This window comes from Dipteris shenzhenensis, chromosome 2 (genome assembly GCF_047967505.1).
Source record: "Dipteris shenzhenensis isolate YYH24624 ecotype China chromosome 2, Dip_SZ_1.0, whole genome shotgun sequence".
Lineage (NCBI taxonomy): Eukaryota > Viridiplantae > Streptophyta > Polypodiopsida > Gleicheniales > Dipteridaceae > Dipteris > Dipteris shenzhenensis.
In genome coordinates, this window is record NC_141597.1 from 59671405 (window position 1) to 59683949 (window position 12545).

Sequence of the window (12545 nt, forward strand, 5' to 3'; positions counted from 1 at the left end):
TCAGGAGTTCAAAGCTATGGCTGAGAACCAAACCAATTCTAGAATTGGAACACTCAACTCAGATAGAGGGGGAGAGTACATGTCACATGCATTCCAGGGATTTTTGAAGCAGCATGGGATTAAACATCACTTGACATGCCCTTACACACCACAGCATAATCCACTCTCTGAGAGGACGAATCGTACTCTCATGGAGATGACGAGATGCATGCTGAAATTCAAGAGAGTCTCAAAGGCTTTTTGGGGAGAAGCAGTTGTGACAACCACTTACATCCAGAACAGATGCCCTACCAAAGCTTTGGTTAATGTGACTCCATTTGAGGCTTTGTATGGCTTTAAGCCAAAGGTTAGTCATTTCAGAGTTTTTGCCTCAATGGCATATGCTTTGGTTCAAGATGCACATCGGACAAAGCTTGATGACGAGTGTCAAATGCATTTTTGTGGGGTATAGCACTGAAAGCAAGGGATTTAGGCTTTATAATCCCGCTACTAGGAAGGTATTAATCAGTAGAGATGTTCTCTTTGCTGAGAATGAGTGCATGCAGCCCGCTAGTGCAGACTTGCCACCATACAATGACACCCCTTTGGACATCATCCAGTTTGAGGATGATGAGATGGACTCTCTTGATGCTTCCCCTTCTACTTCTCATAGTTCAAATGGCTTGCCACATGTTGAGGATGGCTCTCCCTCAAATGTTTCAGATTTGCAGCCAATTAATGAGAATAGACGGCTAGCCTCATGTTTGGAGGCATTATCAACGTCGTGAGACCACTAAAGATGTTGATGCAGCCATGAGTGGTACAGCAGAGAAATCTATTCCACGTTGGGTAAGGTTGACCATTCAAGATGCTAAGGATCAGCCTACTTTGGGGAAAACCAAGGCCAGCACTCAGAAAAATTGAAAAAAGGTCAATTTTTCTTTGATGACCTCAGTGATGGAAGCTGAAAATGAGCCTTAGAGCTTCAAGGATGCTCAGCATAATCTGGCATGGTAGAAAGCTATGGAAGCTGAGATTAAATCCATTGAGAAAAATGCCACATGGGACTTGGTTGATGCGCCCATTGGAAAAAATGTGGTTTGGCACGAAATGGATTTATAAGGTGAAATACCATTTAGATGGCACAATTGAGAAATACAAAGCCCTTTTGGTTGCCAAGGGGTATGCACAAGAGGAGGGGATAGATTATGAGAAGACTTTTGCTCCAGTGGCCAAGATGACCACCATTCGTTCTGTCATCTCTTTTGCTGCGTTTTATGGTTGGTTAGTGTACCGGATGGATGTCAAGACCGCTTTCCTCAATGGAGATCTTAAAGAGGTCGTCTATTTACATAAGCCCCAAGGTTTTGAGGTAAAGGGACAAGAGCACAAGGTATGCAAGCTCAGGAAGGCTCTATATGGGCTGAAGCAAGCACCTCGTGCGTGGTATCAGAAGATACATCAGTTTTTGATGTCACAGGGCTTCGTAAACACTCATATAGAGCCAAATCTGTATGTTCTGCAGCAGAATTGGTCATGTTGGTACTATATGTGGATGACATCATACTCATTGGCAGCAATTTGCAGCAAATCACAGTAGTGCAGTCAGCTTTATGTCACAACTTTGACATGACAGATTTGGGCCTATTGCATTATTGTCTTGGCATTGAGTTTTGGCAGACCCATGATGGGATTTCTATGTCACAGACAAAGTATTCGAAGGGGTTGTTGCAGAAATTTAAGATGGAGAACTGTAAGCTTGTGACTACTCCATTGGAAAAGGGACTGAAGTTGAGTAAGCATGATGCTGCTGAAAAGTTTGATGGCACTCTCACACGATTTATTGAAATTCAGTCACCATGTTCGAGAGGCTTAGAAAGGAGATGATAGAAATATGGTTATGGAGTCATCGGAGATTATTTACATCTCCTCTTCTATATGCTATGTATCTGTGCTTGCTGAATTAGCAAGGGAGGATTATACAAACATGAATTCTGGCATATCTAGAGAGCTAGATGCACAGTGGCTTTGGATGGGTCCCAAGTCCCAGGTCCACCCTTCTTATACCTTGGCCTTATATGGACAGATACATACATACATTGATGGCCATCTGGGCGACCATGCAAGGGTCCTCATGTGTAGCCTCTGCTAGGAGAGCTATATTTTTTAGAGTGGGGGGGCTTCCCTTTCTTCTCTGAGACTACTACAGGGTTGAGATGGCTTTTCAACCTCAACCTTGGTTGTTTTCTATCTCCTTCTGAGGAGGGTTTTATCATGCACCGCATGATGTATTTCCGCCTTGATTTTTTGCTGTCGTGGGTTTTAGAAAAAAAAACATGAATTCTAAAGTATCGTTTACTAAAGGGGGTGGTGGTGCTATACCATATTGAAAATTGTCACCTGTTGAAGCAGACACTTCTGCATTATAATGGTAAGTGAGTTTTTAAGTTAATGATATTGCTGCAGGGATGTAGACCTTGCAGTGGAGGTTGCATGGGTGGTGGTGTACCTCACCTCTCTTGTAGATACACATTCAGGGGTACTTATCAGAGCTGGTCTTCTTCCACCGCTTATCGGCTGGCTAGCTTCTTCAGAGAATCTTTCCTTGCTGACACCGGTTAGAGACCCTCCTTGTACTTATTTGTTAATAGAAATAAGTAGAGACAACCATCTTATCATTTATATCCTTTCTACAAATCTCTTTTGTGTTGGAAAATTTGTTTTTCTGCGATTCACCCTCAGATATGTTGGTAACTAAGCATCTATCCTTGTCACTGTGAGCCTGTGTTGCTGCTTCAATGTCGAGAAAAGCCATGTCTGGTTTGACCCTAAACAATACACAATCCCACTTGCAAATTCGTGGATACAGAAGGCATGCAGTAGGTTGCATTGGAAATTCTGAAATTAATGATGTTAAGATGTGGGGAAAGCTTTAATTAGAACATATAAAATTACATTTTCTTTTCTTTAGCTGACTTTTGGGGATATGTGCAAGTCACATCATTGGACATTGCCGAGATACTTAATTACTTCTTTGTTGTACACATTTGAAATTCATCAATATGTGCAGATTTTGCGGAGTATAGGGAACTTTGTAGCAGGTGATAATGCAAATACTGACGAAGTCTTTGATGCAGCGAAAACCATTCCTGGTGTGTGGCAATACCTTTTAGACCTTTGCACTTTCAATGTGGTTTTCCAGTCCATTTTTTAAGTATGTAAGATACAGATTCCATCGATGTCTGCAAAATTGATGGAGATGAAATTCTACCGTATGGTTGTTTTGGTTTCAAGTCAACCAGTATTAGGTTATGCAGAGAGTGCCCTTAGTAAGCAATGCGATAGTTCAGACAGCAGGCATGATTGCAGATTTTTAGCTAGAGCCACTTGCCCCACCTTTCTAATACATTAGTGAGGTTTAGGAGAGGATTGAATTGGTACATAATTAATGTAATGTCCTTTAAGAAGCTGATATACAACCTACAACCTGCTGCTTGACAACCTGGCAGCCCTGCCCTCCCTCGTATGCCTGTCCTCATTCGGCCCCTCCCTCCTCTGTTTCCTTCTCAATCCTTCCTTTCCTGCCCGTCCGAGCTGCCACTGGCAGGTGGCTCCTTCCAGCTCAACTCCTCCCTTTCCCTGTTTGGAAGCTTGCAATGATCAGCCTGCCTCTGCTCTTTTTCAGCCGCCCCGTCGCTAGCTCAGGTCTTTAATAAGCTGACATATGACCTACAATCTGCTGCTTGAAGGCCTGCTAGCCCCACCCTTCCCCTTGTGCCCATGTCACTTGCCCCCTCTCTCCTCCTATGCCTGCTTCTCAATCCTCCTTTCCTACCTGTCGAGGCTGCCGCTGCTAGGCGGTTTCTCCCAGTTGTACTCCCTTTGCTTCCCTTCCCTGTTTGACAGCTTATAGTGATCCCGCCTTGCCTCTGCTCCTTTTGAGCTGCCCCATCACTAGCTCTGCCATAATCCAGGTGGTTCTTGGGGTCAGGGTTGCCCTCGTTTGTCAAACGAAATGTTTTGTACGATCCGTCATGTCCCTCCTATCCCGACCGGTATTATTTTTTTCTTTGCACCAAACGGACGGTTATCTGACCATTTGGGCCTCCCAAATGACAAAGTTCCATATAAACCCTCTCTCTCCTCGCTTTGATCTCTACCTCTTGACTCTTGACTCTTGAGTGACGAGTCTCCCCCTCTTGAGGTGATGAGAGGAGGGCTAAGGTGACAAGGCTCAAGCCCGTCACCTTAGCCCTCCTCTCATCACCACAAGAGGACCCAAGGGCTAAGGTGACAAGGCTCAAGCTATCTCCCCCTCCATCTCTCTCCCTCCGTACCAAGCATCAAGATATCGATCTCTCCCCTCACCTTAGCCCTCTTCTCATCACCTCAGGCTCCTGCATAGCACTCCACCTAGAAGACAGCTAGACGACAGCTCATGCCACCTAGAAGACAAGCTGCACAAGTTTGCTCAGCCCAAAACTCAGGTCATGGAGGTATGCAAGGGATATCCGATGGGCACAACACTTTTCGTACACCTCAACCTAGGTGGTATTGAAATGTTCTCAATGAGGCACACCCATCCGATAAGTACTTGGTCAGATAACACACCTAATGGCGGGTTTTTTTGCGGATGTCCATATCACTAGGGAAAAAATGGTGTATAATGCGTGATCGACCATGCAAAGCATATCCGATGGTGACAATACTTTGCACGCACCTCAAAGTAGTTGAAACAGACTTGCATGCAAAGTGGAGCCCCCATCCAATAAGTACTTATTTGAATAACACACCTACGGCCGTGTTTTTATATGGTTGTGCATGACACAAAGGCCAAAACGGCATTTTATGCTTGATCGACAATGCAAAGCATATCTGATGGGCACAATACTTTGCACACACCTTCATCTAGGTGGAATTGACTTACATGCAAAGTGGCATTTCCATCGTTCTTCTAAACTTGAGCTTGGCTGAATCCCCAGCCCAGCCCAAGGGGTTAGGTTCAATCCGGGGTACCTACAGATATGGCCAGCATGGAATGGCTGACTCTTTCTTCGAAATCTTCCTCAACCCTTGCAACTTCAACCACTGGGACCAGATATGCTACAGTTACAGCCAGGATACGTGCACACATACAGGTCTGAATTGGCTCATCATTGGGCACCATGAACAGATTTTTTATTGACAGTAATAGGTGAGAGAGAGTTAACAATGCAATTGGCAGAAGTAACAGCTAGACTTCAAGTTCTCAAGGGGCTTGACAAGCAGGCAATAATTGATGAAGTGGTGAGGTCTTGTAAGGCTTGTTCCCCTACTCCCCAACTATTTTCTATAGTCAAAGTTTTTTGGTTCATATGGAAGTGCAAACACTTAAGAAAGAAATGATTGTGGAGGTCGTAAAGCTGATATCCGGAATGGTGCTAGTAAGCACATCACTTCCTGCGTTCAGCTCACTTTCAAATGCACTAAAGGGGGGATCAGTCACATGTGCAAATAATGCATCTTATTCAGTAAAAGGCATTGGGCAAGTTGCTATTACTTTAGTATCTGGTGGTCTAGTCACTCTAGACAATGTACTATATGTACTAGGCATCCGCAAAAACCTCATATCCATTTCAGCTATAGCTACTTGTGGATATCAGGTTCTTTTTATTGGTGTTAGGTGTGTAGTCTATGACGTTACACATGCCTGTACCATGTTGTTTGACTGGCACATAGCTTAGAGGACTTTACAGACTTGATGGTTATGACATATGTCTAGAGGATGGTGGACTTATTGATGCATATGCTGTTGATGATTCTACCTTGGCAGACACACATTTATGGCATTAGAGGTTTGGACACCTCAATTATGGAGCACTTGTGAAGTTACATAAGTAGGAAATGGTTGCTGATCTTACTAAGATGCATATGCCTTCAAAGCATGTCTGTGAAGCATGCTTAGTGGGAAAGATGCACCGTTTTGCATTTCCCAAGGATGGGAGAGTTGGTGCACCCCGCAAGTTGTACTTGGTTCAGAGTGATGTTTGTGGCCCCATGAGAGTTGCAGCCATAGGGGGATTTTACTATTTTGCTTCACCAAGTACACCTGGATTTTTGCTCTAAAGCCCAAATCTCAAGTCTTCACATGCTTTAAGCATTTTATTGCTTTGGTAGAGAATGAAAGTGGGCTGAAAATTGCCAACATAAATACGGACGGGGGGGTGGAATACATGTCAAATGAATTTGCTGATTATTTGGCATCACGTGGCATACATCATCAATGCACTGTGCCTTACACCCTCATGTGGCTGAAAGGAAAAACAGATCAGTCATGGAGATAGGCATGTGTATGCTCAAAGGAAAGCACTTGTCTAATAAATTGTGGATGGATGCAGTCATGTGGGCATTGAAAACCATCACACCTTATGAGGCTTAGATAGGCCATAAGCCCAGGATTTCTCACATGAGGACTTTTGGTTGCTTGGCATATGCACATGTTCCCTTATAGACACGGACAAAGCTGCATGACGAAGTTGTCAAATGCATTTTAATTAGGTACAGCTCAGAAAGCAAGGGCTAAAAGCTCTATCAGCCCCGCACGGGCAAAGTTTTTGTTAGTAGAGACGTGAGTCGTCATCCATGCCTTTGCTGGACTGTAAAAAACAGCCCATAGTTGATGCATCAGATAATTTTTGACAGCTTGATTCCTTTGTTTCTATCAGACCCACATAATGATGCTACATCTGAGGTTCCTCTTCTTTGTTCTAATGGTCATTTACAGCCAATTGTGCAGTCTGAAAATCAGCAACATTTTACAGCTTGATATGCCTCAGATTGATTAGGATGCTATGCAGAGAACAATTGACCAAGAGCGAGCTAAAATTCAGGAACCCAAAAGACTTCCCCGTTGGCTGTTTGACACTCTCAAAGACAGCAAATAAGATGTTCTTTGCCAGCCCATACTAGAGCAGCTGTTAGAAAAGAATATGGTCATTTGGTTGCTACAACATGCAATGAAGAGCCACTATGCCATAAGGATGCCTTTGAAAATGATTACTTTTACACACATCCAATAATCGGAAGGAAAAGAGCATCTTTGGATGGACATTGGGAAGACTTTTAGACATATCCAATTCTTGATCGAGAATTGAAACAACTGCATGATTGAAGGAGAATCGGTCTTAATGGTACACATGTTGCCACACACAAGCCACATGTATGCATATTTCACATATATTTTGCATCATGTGATGTGTTTCACATAGGGCGAAAGTTAATATGGCCCTTTCTCAAGGGCCATATTAACATATGTCCTGATGAGATCATTTACCTACAGAAATATACAGCTATATATTTCACATGTATTGTGTTTTGTTTTAGTTCAATTGATGTTGTTTGTGTGCCCAAATGTTTATTTTCCATCAGGCAAATGTGATTGTTCTGAACCACCCGGTGATTTCCTATGTACTATGTTTTGTTATAGCTTAATGAATGTTATTACCTTTGCCCAACTTGCTTTTTCAACCAGCTTGATGGTTGAAACAGCTGTACTTTTCAATAGTTTAATTTTGTTGGTTGCAGGCCATGCAAGCTGAATTGGATTCAATCCATCAGAATGACTCTTGGATCTTGTGTGACTTGCCTCCTGACAAGAATGCCGTTGGAACTAAGTGGGTATACAAGGTCAAACGGAAAGCTGATAGTTCAGTGGACCGTTACAAAGCCTATCTTGTTGTAAAGGGTTATGCATAGATTGACTTTGAAGAAACTTTTTCCCCCACTTCTAGGATCACCACTATTTGGAGTGAAAAGACTTTTATGGATTGAAAAACCCTGGGCTTGGTATGCAAGGATACATGCTCATTTACCAAGTCTTGGCTTTCAGAATAGCCCTACAAAGTACATCCACACGAGTGGGACATATTTGCTTATTTTAATACTCTATGTGGATGACATGCTTGTTACTGGGACACATGCTGAGCAAATTGCAGCATTTAAGCTTGACTTGCAGAAGTCATCTGCTATGTCAGATTTTGGTCCTTTGCGTTATTATTTGGGCATTCAATTTGCTAGTAGTGAGGGGGGTATTTTGATGTGACATCCTAGTACATTGGACAGCTTTTGCAACGTTTTTAGTTTAAGGATTGCAAGCCAGTATCCACACCATTAGAGCCTGGTTTTCATTTCTCATCTGATGATGACAATGGTGTATGTGATATCACTCTCTATCAGCAGGCAGTTGGTTGTTTGATATATTTATGCCAAACCAGATCTTCATTATGCTGTCTCACAGTTGAGTAGATATATGCACATCCTCTCTACACACCATTGGTAGGCCGTGAACCGTGTCTTTAGGTACCTCAAAGGCACTCATCTTTTGGGCCTTCTTTACAAGGCCAATTCACTTGTCATGCATGGATTCACTGATAGTGATTGGGCTGGCTGTTACGACACCCGTGTTTCACATAGTGGCAAGTGTTTCATGCTTGGTACTTAATGCATCTCTTGGCTCAGCAAGAAGCAGACTACAATTGCTACTTCCGACTGTGGCTACAGTGGAGTGTGTTTGTCTCCGGAAGTTGCTTGCAGATCTTCATGTATGTCAGACAGCTCCTACCATCATCTTCCTGACAGTCGAGTGCTTTGGTTATTGCACCAAATCCAATGTTCCATGCCCGCACAAAGCATATTGAGGTTCATTATCACTATGTCAGAGAGAGATTGTCAGTAGGTGATATCCAATTGTCTTATGTTCCCACTGAAGACAAGTTGGTAGATCTCTTTACGAAAGCTCTTCCTCGACATAAGTTTGAAGCTTTCCGGCAAGCTTTGAACTTAGTATCTTTTGTAAGTTGATATATTTTGCTCGGTACAGTCATAGGTTGCTTTATCCATACAGGATAAACATGTGCAACCATGACTTTAGTTCTTCAGGTATTCTGAGACGTGTCCAAGATACTTCAGCCCATATCATGGAGGGGGGTTTGTAGGCCGTTTCATGGGCTATCCATTGGTGCCTTTTGTTCCCTGGTATGTGCCTTGTAGTTTGGGATAGTTAGGGCACTTATGACGTGCCATTTAGTACAGTAGGTACTACTAGGACACCCTGTCCTAGGGTTTCTTTATTTTGTGTACTTCGTACCTTTCATTCATTCATTTACAACAGTAAGATTTCAGCACGTTGGCTTCCATCTTCTCCACTTCCATTGCTTCCACTTGCCTTCAAAAATCATCGTGAAGATGTTGAGGTTGTGGGTAGAGATGATGCTTGCATTGGTGAGATTTATTATGGATTTGGTAAAATAGTGGAGACCAAACTAGATTTGCAGCAGGCAGTCTTTCCATCATGGAGAAAGTAACTACTAGCTCGAAATTGAAGTTGAATCCTACTATTTTATCAATTGTTTAAGGAAAAAAGTGAATGAGTAATAGTGGACATGAGGCGCGACACATGGTCCGTAAGGACCCGATCCTCCTTGTAGATGTCAGGGGTGGTGATTTATTATTGATTTTATGATGTCCATATTTTGGAAGTTGAAGTTCAACAAATACATGAATAAGGCGATACAATAACTAATCCTTGTTGTAGTTTTTACAATATTGTCACATTGACTGCAACCATATGAATAAAGGTGTATTCATCATTCAATCTTGCATCTATCTTGGATTTCCTTGCTCCTCGCATCGATAACATGCATTAAACGAGAGAAATGTTGTAAGAATTCAGATTGAAAACAAGAAATTTTGAATGGATCAATAATTGAAAATAGTTATATTATAATATATAATATATAATATATAACCACACATAGTGTGGGTGGGGAGGTGGCGCGTTTCCTTCCGCAAAGAGTTATAATCCGAGGGAACGAGCCCTTGGGTGCCGAGATAAGGCCGAGAATATAAACGTCGAGAATATTAGCGTTGAGGATAAGTCTCGCGAATGGATAAGAAACTGGCATATTACTCGAATGTCAATAGTTGTAATCGTAGTCGAATGTCAAGAGACAATACCCGAAAAAGTTGCCAATGTGACCTTGAGAGGATCTCTCTGTGTCCTTGAGCGGGATGATTCCAACGTTCTCAGATCGTTCAGTAGACTCTGGACAGCACAAAAAGACAACTATCATTAGAGGATGTCCGAAGTAGAGCACGTAGCATTCTCACTCTCAACTTAGCTAGCGTTACGTGCCTCTCCAACCTCGAGAAAAGGGGAGTTTGATCACTATAGTAAGTCGAGCTTTTAGGCTTGTGAGTGTAGAGCCTAAGGTCATTGCGAGGCTCCCCAAAGCTTCACATGCCAATAAGCCCAAACTTGCAAATCAAGTAGACCATCTCTTTAAATCGAATAGGTTTGATACGTTTATATAGTCTTTTTATTGTGAAAAGCACGTATATGCTTTTAGGGCTTTATTCAAAAGCTTAGCTTTTACATCAAACGAAATCAAGGGCATAAGATGAAACCAGATCAAGGGCTTAGATTCATGACACGTGGCTCAAGGGGGTGTGAGAAAATCCAACATCTCCCTAAGCTGCCTGCCGTAGAGAAGTTGAGATAGATCCCTCTAGGTTTGAGGAGATCAAGGTTCCTTGCATGAGGAAATGGGATAGGTACCGTTTTTCTTTAGAGGCAGATGTTTTCATATTGGACTATGAGTTTGAGGTAGTTGGCAAGGGAGAGGCAAAGAAGTTGTGTACGGATGGGAGCGGAGCTTTAGGTACCAAATATGACAAGAGGCAGGCCATAAGAAGCCAGGTGGCTGTAATACACGGATAAGATGGTCCTCAAATGCACGATGTGGCAAGTTTGGGATTAGCTTTGCTCTAGTGAAAGGATGTTATGTCCCAAGCTAGCTAATAGGCCTATATAGATGGTAGAGGGATTGATCAATGATGGAGGTGTTACAGCCTAGAGGAACTAGATGTGAATTGCCAGGATGAGGCAAAAACAGCCTACGATTGCTGCAATCAGTATGGGAGGGGAACTAGAGGATTTCACAGTTTCTTTTGGGGATGATTTTATTGGCAGATGCCAATTTATGGCGCCTGCAATGTATTTACCATTAGTAGTGCTATTTATGGCTTTGACTGAGTTGGTGGCTTATAAAGCTAGAGTAAGATCCATTCTCGAACTAAGTCAAGAGTAGATGGCTGAAATAAAGTTAGCGCTGAATTAGGGCCCTAGATTCTCTTTTCAGGAGAGCCATTCCATGACTGAGCATGAATTTTTCTTTCTTTTGGTAGAGGGTCCAGATTCAGCTTACCAAGCTAAATTAGCTGGTCATTTTCTTTAAATCTCTAGTACATTGTACCTCTCCCTCTCCCTCCCCCTCTCTCTGTCTCTCAATGTCCCTCTCCCCCAATTCAAATGCATAGAAGAAGCCCCCCCTTACCCCTGGCCCCTCCCTCAGCCAGCCCCCCCAACGGTGGCCGCTATAAATATTCCAATGGAAGTTAATGCAACATTTTCACAACATGATAATTTGAAAGCACTGGATACTACACATCATAGTTAATTGGTTGGTAGTTGATCTATTTGACTACCCTAAGGTCCGTCATCTCTTTTGCTATAGGATTTCTAAGTCAATTTAAATGGTATGCTCATTCTTGGTTTGAGAACCATCTCATGGCAAAGTAAAAAGCACCCTATCGTGTTTACTTTGTCTACAGGAGCGAAATGTAGAGGTTCTACTAATGCCACATGTGAAGCATATGCTTTATGAGGCTTTTATCAGAACTTGAAGTTCTTACAGGAGATCCCATGATTCCTTATTTAGGCGACATGTGCAGCACTTAGCTTTTAAAATGGTGGGATAGACTTGGTCTACTTCTTGACTCATGATCAAGTAGCAAATATCTTTACCAAGCCCCTCGACCTTTAAAAGTTCTCTTATTTCAAAGACATGCTTTGAGTATGTCACAAAACATGCAACACCTTATAGAGTGTGGGTGGTTGGAAATTTATTGGGCTGTAACATCATACATTAACCCAAGATTAAAAACTGCATAACCTAACCATGGCTAAGCTTAGCCTGACTCTGATAAGGTTTTTGTCATTTAGAGTTTGTGTACATATACCCAATATAATGCAATAGTGAAGGTGCATGGTGGAGAGGAGAGAGAAAGGGTAGGCTAGGGAGAGAGATAATAATAGTCAAAGAGAGACACTTGATACTTGGTTGATTTGACACTAGACAAGTGCAGCTCTTATATAAAGCACACACACACATATGAACACCAATGCATGTGGGATGACTCCCAATGTTACACGTGGCATCCATAGGACACACTAGACTAGAACTCACACTAAAACACACCAAACTGACTCATCTTGACTTCATTTCCTAACACCCCCCATGGAGAAAAGGTGAGTGACTATTGGAATGGAACCAAGAACATGACAATGAAGGTCATCGAACTGTGCAATGACTGTTTAGAACTAGACATGGCTCCCATGCTAACTTGGAAGCAAGTGAGTATGGCTCAGAGGCTAGTGAGCATGGTATAGACTTAGAGGCTCACCTAGCATGGCTCAGAGGCTCATCATGCATGGATGCATGACCAACTCAGAGGTCTAGGAGACCAAT

General features: G+C 42.6%; 1 protein-coding gene across 2 annotated transcripts in view; it reads left to right on the plus strand.

Moving 5' to 3' along the window:
• LOC147905071 (importin subunit alpha-9) overlaps positions 1-12545 on the plus strand; it is a 93568-nt gene that overhangs the window by 65132 nt on the left and 15891 nt on the right. For both annotated transcript variants that reach the window (XM_087389981.1, XM_087389987.1), the window contains exons 7-8: positions 2446-2596; positions 3050-3131. In XM_087389981.1, coding sequence (XP_087246107.1) covers positions 2446-2596; positions 3050-3131 — 233 coding nt within the window. The remainder of the gene's footprint in view (positions 1-2445; positions 2597-3049; positions 3132-12545) is intronic.